Below are 10,975 nucleotides of genomic sequence, written 5' to 3'. Positions count from 1 at the left end.
AAGAGTAAGAGGGAGTGAGTGTGTCATTTTAACTATAACATGCCGAGATGGTGATTGGTGAGAGGTTATTAATTATTATCCATTTCTCCATTTCTCCATTGTGTTTAGAAAGTACATTTGTACATCTTTGGCATCAGACTAGATGGATTTTACATTTCTCCATAACCGTAACTAACAATATATGGAAACTTCTATGGTGATATTTCACATCTTGAATTGTGTAATTATCAAAGTGGTTGGAATTATTGGATTACAATATAAGATTAAACCCATAATCCCATTTAATTTACACTTGAGTCTCCTTAAATATGATCAGGATGATATCTTATAGGAGAAGTGTGCACTGAGTGTTTTATTATAGTTCCGTATAAACTATGGTCTAATATATATAATTTGTTTCTTCTTTTCATTACATATATTAATTGGTTTCGTTGTGTTAGTTACAGCTGCATTATTAAACTAACGTGGCCATAGACCCAAAAAGATATCGATACACCACACCACTTCTTCCACTTGGAAAAGTACCCTTGTCTTCTAGTATTTGTACCTCTGTTTTCAGCTTCTTCATTATTGACAATCTTTATTCTCCTAATTTTTTTGTCTGATTGGCTTAAGCTTTTATATAATTTATATGAATATTGTTGGAAAGGAAGATCTTGTGCATCAGCACCACTTTTTGCCTTTTTTTCTCCACTTCTTCACAGGCTATATGAGTTGTGGGTCTTGTCACCCACATGCATGCAACTGAATTCTTGAAGATGAGAAGCAACTGAGAAATAGCTAGCAGGCAGGCACCAAGGTAGTCCATATATATTTAACTTGAAGTAGAAACAAGAAATACAAGACCCGAAGAAAATCATAAGACTTTGGAAAATAGAACAAAAGAAGAAAAAGAATAAGCCAAACTTTCTTTTTTCTTAAAGGATGAAGTACAAGGGATGACTAGATCAGTAGCATTGCAATAATTTGCAGCAAGCAAGGAATATAAGCAATAATTTGCGCACACCTGCTACATGGCATGGTGACTAGGTTTTTACGGGTTTTAAAATTTTTATTTACCTTTTTTTGGCATTCTAATGTTATCCCTAATACATTTTTTTTTCAGCTAATATCATTAATTGTAATAACTTATGAGATTTAATTTATACGAAATGTTCATTAATTATAGGTAACAGACCATTAATTTTATCGCCCAAAAAGACAATGACATCTATTATTACTTTTCAAGAAAAAAAGCAACGTGCTCGGTTACATACCAATCCCTTAACAACTGACGCTGCTTCGACCAAAAAAAAAAAAAAAAAACAACTGACGCTGCAACGCAAATGTAGTTACATACACAATTACTCTAATATAGATTAGCATTAGGCTAGATCCAAAATTTGATTATCTCTAATGTAATAAAAAAAAAGTGCATTCTAAAAAACTGAATTTTTAAAATAATAATATGTATATGCCAAATTGCCAAGTAATAGCACAACCATCCAATCATTCATTTTTCACGTTTGTCACCAATTGCCCTAAAAGTTTTTCATTTTGTTTGTTTAAGAGATCGAATGAATTCGCATTTCACATTTTGGTAATATTTTTTTTAGGTCGAAATTGTGATAATAATTTATTACAATGAAAAACATGCAGACGCACAGAAACATTGGACATCCCGACATAGTTAGATTTCTTTTTTGGTCCAAAAAAATAAGTTTTTTGTTGCTGAAGACCGACATGGTTAGATTGTAACTAGCAATGAGAGTGGAATTTTTTTTTTTTCAGATAATTGACTACAAGACCGCGACTCTGTACTTACCATTATCATGAGAGTGGATGATGCACGGAAGCGTGAAGCCGCCCAACTTGACTTTTAAAGTTGTTCACAAATCAATCACAAGCCTTCCTTCCCTTCCAAAAACGTGGATAATGTTGAACTTAGAGCAGTCCCACACGCGCCACCGAGCGCGTTTACTTCTTTTGAGAGGATTGCCACCTTTCCCTCTCGAGTCCGACAAATGGTGGTCGCCCTCCCATCGACGTTGATTTTTGTCATGCTTCTAATGAAAATTCAATGCACCTGTGTCGTTGAGGACACGTGGGTCCCACTTTCTAGAAGATTGACAAAAATGAATTTATTGTAAATTAATAATACGCTTATAATTTATTAAAGTGTTTACTAATATCGATGCAATTGCTAGTTTTCTTCAATTTTACACAAATAACGCACAACGAGGTGCATAAATAAGGATTGATGTCGTTTTAGGTGGATTTAACTATTTAAGTCAATTTAGTTCATATTTTAAAATTTAATATGACAAATGAAGTGGATTTGAGTTAATAAACGATTTCAAGAGACCCTAATTTACTTTATTTTGCATGTTAAAAGCTAAACTATCAACTATTTGTAATAGAATTGTCTGACTCATGCGAGTCAATGTATTGTCTATTTTTAAAAATTGTAAATTTTATTTTAAATAATTATATATTCATATATTATCGGAATCGCACTGTACATGTGACGACTATTTTTACTGAATATTTTCTCTAACTAAATTGACCTAAACTCAGTATACGTGGAAACTTTCTAGAAGCTCTATAAAATGGATTTTATTGTATGAGAATTTTCATGTGATTATTATTATTTTCTTAATTGATTGGGGGCGTGGAAGAATTGGGATTGACAGAGATTTAGGTCCCTTGTAATTTAGCTTGTCACTAATCCCAAGAGCCAGCGTGTGGAAAATTGTCTCATTTTGTAGAGGTCGGTCCAAAAGTATTTACCAAGAGGTAGACTAAAATCTCTCAGCATAAGGTCCAAGTAATCCTAATTTCTAACTCTTTCCTGTTGTCAACAAGAATTCGGACATCCACATGTCGCCAGTTGTTTGTTAGCCTTCAAAAACCCAAAACCACCCCCCCCGCGACAGTCAAAAATATACACAAAAAAAAAAATTAAATACAAAAATACTCTACAAATTTTACATTAATTCTCAATTAAATGATCTACAAATTTTATATTGATTCTTAATTTAGTTCACTAATTATAAAAAGTATTAATTTGATCCATAAATTTTTCAAGTTGTACCAAAACAGTACAAACGTTAACTTTTATTCAAAAATTAACAGAATTTGTCACATGAAAATGTGGTCACTTGCTGTGCACATGATTAGTATCCGTTAAATTTTTCGATGGAAATTAACGTTTGTACTGTTTTGGTACAACTTGAAAAGTTTGTGAACCAAATGACACTTTTTATAGTTAGTACATCAAATTGAGATTCACTGTAAAGTTCATAAACCATTTTTGTATTTAATAAAAAAATAATAATTTGAGGACTCACCAGTTATCAAAATTTCAAACGATTTAACATAAAACATAAAATTAGTATGCTATAGGATTCAAGAGAGTTGACGACCTTTGTAACAAAATGTGTGATCTTCCAAATAATATGAGTAATACAGTATGAACGAAGATGTGACAAGAGAGAACTTAAATGTCTTAAAAATATTATAAGAATGTAGAGTGTTGTTCCACATTAGAAAATTACAGTCAGTGGTGAACTAACGTTGGGAGGTAGGGGGTCGGGCGACCCCCCAACGCCGATGACCCCTCCCCTTGAAACACCCTTCTCAGCAGCTGGTGACCCCCCAACTGCTTGGTGAAACACCCCCCCCCCCTCGAGCAAGCGAGCAGCATTATGGCTTTTGTAATTTTTTTTTTTTTTCAATTTAGATTGGCCAAAATGACGTCATTTTGAGCCAGGCTTAATGTTTTTTTAAATATCCTGCTCGCGTCGTTTTGAGCCAGGAATTAGAAAAAAAAAATAACAAACAAACAAACAAAACATGCTTACAAACTACTCGAGCCCCTCATTCCCCTAGCCCCTAATTCCAAACCTTAACCAACCAAACCCCAAAATTCGCAACACCCAACCCCAACCCCAAAACCAACACCCAACCACATTTTGGCACCGCTAGTCCTTGCCCATCGCCGCCGCCAGTCACTTGCCCAACGTCGCCGATCACCTGCCCACCACCGCCATCGGTCAACTGCCTATCATGTTGTTTTATCGTGAATTATGAATGAAAGTGTTATCGTTTAATTTTTTTTTATTATCGTCCAAATTGTTTTTTTGAACTTTTACACCATGACCCCTTGGATTAGGGATATCCTGGATCTGCCACTGATTATAGTCTTATTGGTAATTTTCTAATATCTGAAGTAGCATATCTAAATTTAAGAGACAGCCCCCAAAAAAATTCATAGATTTAAGAGTAATTTGAGTACATGTCTGGCCTTTTCCTATTTCTGTTATTTGAGTTTTTTTTTTTTTTTTGGTTAAAACGAATATTAAGCAAAAGAAAGGGTAATGCATGTGCACAATTTGATGCATCTCAAAAAAAATTGGCCATCAGGCACCATCCACATCTGTGGGCTTTGCTAATTTTCCCACTGTTATCTATGTCGATCTAACCCATCTATATGCCAACCAAACATGCATGAATGATGGAGTGGAGCTAATAGCTAGTGCGACAGGAAATTTCCCATATATATGCAGCAAGCATTAGGCTTAGCATCGACCAGAGAGTTTGTACACATATAATATAAGGCCAATCAACCCAAGTCCCACTACTTAATTAATATATTGGCACTTTTTGCTTTCTTTCACGTAGCAGACAGAGTAACCACATCATCTACCACACACACAGCTCATGGCCACATGCATCACCCAATCTAGAAACAAGACAAATTTATGGGTTTGGAATCGGTTCATCAAATCTAAATTCATTTATGAAATAAGACAAGATATCAATTGGGTACATGCATGTATGCCCCCTTTATGATATGATCCAGATCCTATATATGATGAAAACAAGAAGCAAAGAAATTAAGCTGATGGAAATTAAATGAATCAAATTATGGTATTCTAAGAGAATCGTTTTTGCGTTCACGGTTAAGCATTTTAATTAAGTTTTGGTATTTATATTGTAAAAACAGTTGAATAAAAATTAAAAATCCTTCAATTAATCACTTAATTTTAGGCGTTGCAACACAATATTAACACGAATTAAAAAAAAAAAAGATAAGAAGAGATAATTAGACATCATACATAGAAGAGAAAATATATAAAGAAAGAGAAGAACAGAGAAGAAGCAAGAAGAAACATATTGGAGAGAGTATGAGAGAGAGAGAGAGAGTGAGAGATGGATACTTGGAGAAGAGTGAAGAGAAGAACCTGTGGAGAAGATTGCAGAGAAGAACCCTAGGGAAAAGAAGATGAAAAGAGCGTATGTTGATTTTCAGTCTGTTTTTGTTTATCCAATTCTTTATAATTAAGCGTATATTATCTAATCCTAGGTGTGTGGGTTATATTAGTTAATCAGGTAAGGAAAGTATTAAAAGTCCAGTCTAGTTTACATAGTCAGATAATTAAATAATATATGTGGACATTAAACAACTGATATGAATTATTTATTCTTATCCATAATCTAATATAAATATAATGTATCAAACATGCCCTTAATGTGTGTAAGAGTTGACGTGACATTATAAAAATTAAACCCTACTTTCTCTCTCCCACACACTGCCTCTTTTCTCTGTATTCTAACTTTCATCATGCACCATGCAGTAATTTTCATTATACAAAACATGCTGGATTGTGATGTTTTTAATTGGTTATAATTTTTTTTTTTCTGAGTTGCTAAATGCTGTTTTTTGTGGACTAATTTATGCCACTCCCGCTGGAAAGTTCTCACAAGGTTCCCATCAGGCAGGCATGGGTGTGTCCTCATCGACCAACCATAATTACTTGGTTTCTAGTCTACAGCTTGGGAAGTATATATACGTACTATACGCTTATTTAAACCCCAGAAATTAACATATAATTATTTTATAATTTGGAAAAGAAGTGCAAAAGAACAAAAGCTAAAAATGATGGCCAGGGACTCACGGGGATGACTTGACTTTAGCACAGAAATAGACGAAATCCGTGCACATTGATGACGATAATATCACTATCAGGTGGCATTATATATATATATTGCATAACCCAATTAATGGTGTGGGCTCTAGTTGTTGATAAGAAGCTGACAATTATATATAAATCTTTGCAAGAGCTACCACTTGGTCAAGTCTTTGGTTAATCATTGAACACAAACAATTACAATGGGCTGCATTTTGATATATAATATATATATATATATATGTACATGGTCCACTCACCTGTCATTCATCAATTTCATCCACTGATTCCACTCTACTGTTTTTTTTTTGGGTACAAATCCACTCTACGTTTCTTTCTTTCCTCAAATAATAAACACATTGAAGAAGCATTTACACTTGAACAAACACCTCACCAAGTCTTTGATTCCATATATACACTATCAACAATATTTTTTCTTTTTCTTTTTTGGTAAGATACTTGTTGAGATCAAGAGAGAAATTCATATCAAAAAATTAAAATTTTGTATAACAAAATATAAGATTTTCAGTCTCTCCACACATTGATAATATATCAATTAATTCTGAATTAGATGTACTAATATTTTTTCATGATATTAGGATATGCAAGCAATCCAGGAATTGGACCAAATAGCACGATTAGGCCTAAATTCCACAATCCCATTTATATGCATTTGAGTCAGCTTGGGATCACCTCCTCATCAATATTCCCTCCCACAGCCCAGCACTGTCTTCATCCCTATTACCTTCAAGTTTAATCTTGGGAAATCTTATATTAGCAACTTAGTGTAGCCCTTCCTTAATTTAGAGCTCTACACTTGGCCAGAGAAATTTATAATGGACTTACCTAAGTTCTTTGAATACCTGAAAAATTAGATTTATAGCTATTAGAACCCTACTTATAAAGTTATAAAGGATGAAGTAGCTTTATTGTCTTTCTCAACTAATCCCATCAATATTATGTATTTGCCTTTTTTCTTTTTTAAAGGAGGTAACCATTTCGACAGGTTTGATTTTTCATTGGCAAAGAAAACTTTTAAGTTTAGAGTCTGAATCAAACATATCAAAGTTGAGATTATTGAAAAGGAAAAAGGAAGCACACATTAATAACCAAGATGATCACTTTGGAGATCCAACCAATAATTGTCCTTGTCCATTTTTTTTTTTTTTTTGCCATGATCCTTGTCCTTTCAAAGAGACAAGAACGCGTGTAGCCTACTCAGATGGGCATTGTTCCATCCATGCACATTTTGCACACTACCCTCACCTCTTGTTGGCCTTTAATACATCAAAAGTGTCATTTTTTTTCAAGATAATTATAGAAATGGTCCATTTATTATTCGTTTAAGTCTCATTTTGTTCTACAAATTTTTTTAAATGTCATATTGGTCCACAAATTGTTTGAAATGTTCTATTTTTGTCCAAATTGGGCAAAATCATATAATTTTGCCCCTCAATTTTGTACCAATGAGTTAATTTTGAGGGACAAAATTATTCATTTTAGACAAAAATAAAACATATCAAATAATTCATAGACCAATATGAAACATAAAAAAATTTATAGACCAAAACGAAACTTAGCGAATGATAAGTGGACCATTTTTATAATTTTCTCTTTTTTTTCCATTCCACTCTTAAAACTTTTTCTTTCGTTTTTCCTTAACTCAAAGGGACATATTGAGAATAAAATCTCATTTCAAAAACTTTCAGCCTTACATAACAATATATAATAGTCTCTAAACCCTCCCCTTACTGCTTTAACACATTCAAGGCAAACTGATCATGCATCAACCCATCGAACACCGACGATTTTCAGTTTAATAGAAGCAGGGAGAGTCTCCTGGTGGAGCCAATCCCAGCCATTGACCTAGGCTTTTTGTCGGGTGCGACTTCCTTTTTTGACCAAAAGTATGTGAACGCGAAAGTGTCACATAAGTGCATGTTGTGTCATTACTGATAATGCTAACATCACTTAATTTCTTTTCTTCACCAATCACATTTCCTCACACTAACCCACTCAATCCTAGCTAGAATTTGACCACTTATTCCCAAAACTTTTCTTTGGCTTTTTGATCCTCTTTCAATTCAATGGAGATATGGTTCTTCAATATGACCTATAGAATAGTAACCTTATAAAATTTGAAATGGCCCTTCCAAGCTCAAGTTCATTTTATTTGGGATAGGGTTCTTTATGTCCAAAAAATAAAAACTCAGAACTAACTCGTGTTCCTTCAAGCTAGTATGCATTTACCGGGTTTAAATTTTGGGTTAGATTGAGCCAAATTCGATTAAATCTAAAATATATGAAATATGCGCAATACAAGAGTGAGTTGAAGAATTATTAATCGAATCCTAATACATGTTGTTATGTGACTGTGTGGTTGTGGAGATACAGATACACTGTAATTCCACTTTTTGTATGTGTTTCTTCAAGAAAGCTAGCTCGAAATGAGCAGCCTCAAGTGTGCACTCCTAGTCCTGTGGCTTAGCATTACATCATTAATATAACATGTTGTTGCTTCTGGATGGACCATATCACCAAAATATGAAAGCCATATCATTCAATGTTCAAATTACTTTATAATTAACCGTTTAATAAGTGATGTGGTACCCAAGACCTGACCACTTAACAACAATAAACAATACCCAATTGTAAAGTGCTTTTTGATTTAACTAGAATAGCAAATTTCAATATAGTGAGATAATATGGGATTCTAAATAGAAGTATCCCTACACAAGATTGGGCTATCACCATTTGGGCTTCGACACAACCCAAATTAAACATCGACTGACCTTGGTTAGTGGCTCATCTTGAGATCTAAGAAAATGAATGCATAACCACAAGCTTTACCGTCTCTCTACTACACATGAATGGCCAAGCTTGGGTTCTAAACTTTAAACTTTCCACTGGGTTCAACAGTATAATACCTACTTCTCATGGGTGTTAAGTCAAATAGAAGCCCAAGGAATGTTGCTGGGCCTTGGAGTTGTGACATGGATAAGGCTTCATGGATAAGAGTACTTGGTGGCCCAATCATAGAATAAGCTACCATAATTCAGAACCCCTCTCCCGAACAGTTGAAATTTAAATTGGGATATCAACGTATGACAACATAACAAGAAAACTAAAACAATTAAGGGTTCAATACAAAAATGGTACACAAATTTTACAGTGAATTTCAATTTGGTCCACTATCTATAAAAAGTGTCAATTTAATCCACGAACTTTGTAAATTGTATCAAAGCAGTACAAATGTTAACTTCTATCGAAAACTTTAACGAAAATTGGTCATGTGCACAACAAGTGACCACATTTTCAGAGGCATTTTCGTCCGTTCATCACATTTTTATGTGACCAATTTCGTTAATTTTCTGATAAAAGTTAGCGTTTGTACTGGTTTGGTACAACTTGAAAAGTTTGTGGACCAAATTGACATTTTTTATAGTTAATGGATTAAATTGAGACTCATTGTAAAATTTGTGTACCATTTTTATATTTAACCCAACAATTAATTTACAGATTTGATCAAGTGCGGACAAATGAATGTGCGAACGTGCTCGACAGGCACGTTTTTTACAACGGTCAAGCGCTGGTTGCGAAGACTTGAAAATGATCTATATATAGTATGTAGTTATGTACCATCTATCAGACTTAAAAATGCGGTAGCTGATGTTTTATGGCATACGGGCACAGGGATTTACTCGCAATGTTTATTCAAGTAAATAGAAAGCAGTAAAGACTCGGACCAAGAAACAAATTAAAAGCAAAGGCCCCCAAAAAGAGCAAAAAAACTGAAATCAAATTAATTAGTTAATTAATCTGATGCCATTGTCAGCTCTGCGAGTCTCTCTGAAATCCCCATCTTCGAATCTGAAGCTGAAACTGAGCCACTGCCGCCAAAACCTTCACAGTCTGACTCGGACTCAACACCTCCACCACCTTTCTCACAGTGGATCCACGCAGCGCGTCGGCGCTCTTGAACACGCCCATCATCGCCGTCTTCAGCGCCTCCATGGCCAAGTCGAGTGTCGAAATCTGACCGTCCATCAACCTCCCCACCCTCCTGGCCACCGTCAGAATCGGCGGCGCCGCCACGCTCTCCTGGACGGTTGCCATTGCCTGGTCGAGTTCCCGCTCCGCCCGGCGCGTCTCGGATCTGACGCGGTCGATCTGACGCGCCTGGTCGGGCGTGAGGTCCTGGACGGAGGCGTCGAGCATGCGGAGGATGAGCGAGGGCTTGAAGCCGGCGAGCCAGAGTAAGGTCTGCTCGAAGGAGCTGAGCCAGGGCGGAGAGAAAAGGACAAAAACGTCCTCCTCGGCGCTTCTGGCTTTGTGTTGGAAGTACTGCTGGTAGTGGCACAGAACCTGTTCGATCAAATGCCTCTGTTGAGCGTCTTTGTCTGCAGCGTCTGCTGGTGTGTCTATTAGAAGCAGGAGTTGGTCGAGGAAGCTTTGTTGTCGCTGAAGCCAGCCGTGGAGGAATGCGACGAACCCCTCCCGAACTGGGTCGGCCATGTTCAGAGCGGGAGAGCCACCTCAAGTGTAGTAGTGATGAGTTGAAGTTCAAATGGGAAAGAATTTTGTTGTGTGATATTCAAGTGTATATATAAATTTTCTGGGAAAGTGGGATATGTGTGCTCATTTGGAATTTAGTTGAGCTTTCTTGAAAAGGTGTAAACTGTAGAGTGTAGAGTGGAGGTATTAATTCATTTTGATTCCTTTACTGTTTCAAAGCATATGCGCAAATGGCCAATGCATTTTACTTCGTGTTGAAGACTTCTTGGCTTTTACTTCTCTGGCAAGGAGGTCTAAGCAGGTGAGACTTGAGAGAGAGAGAGAGAAGCTGGAGGTGGCGGTGCGGGACTAGTGCACTGTCAGCTGCAGCTGCTGCGAAAAGGTAAAGGGGGAGGTTAGGGGGACACGTGTTAGACAGATGTAATATTTCCTTTTCAGGAATCAGGATTCCTATCTTCTTCTTTCTTTTGTTTCCATTTTTGGTCAAGAATAAATTATAACGTGGCAAA

General features: G+C 35.8%; 1 protein-coding gene across 1 annotated transcript; it reads right to left on the bottom strand.

Moving 5' to 3' along the window:
* Nucleotides 1–9,742: 9,742 nt before the first annotated feature.
* RAS1 (RESPONSE TO ABA AND SALT 1) lies at nucleotides 9,743–10,975 on the bottom strand. Its single transcript, XM_086245287.1, has one exon. It carries the CDS (start codon nucleotides 10,464–10,466, stop codon nucleotides 9,783–9,785), a length of 684 nt encoding a protein of 227 aa, XP_086101413.1. The 5' UTR covers nucleotides 10,467–10,975; the 3' UTR covers nucleotides 9,743–9,782.

The sequence above is a fragment of the Dryas octopetala genome, chromosome 5 (assembly GCF_963921425.1).
Source record: "Dryas octopetala chromosome 5, drDryOcto1.1, whole genome shotgun sequence".
In the NCBI taxonomy this organism is placed as follows: domain Eukaryota; kingdom Viridiplantae; phylum Streptophyta; class Magnoliopsida; order Rosales; family Rosaceae; genus Dryas; species Dryas octopetala.
This window is presented reverse-complemented; position numbering and strand designations above follow the sequence as displayed.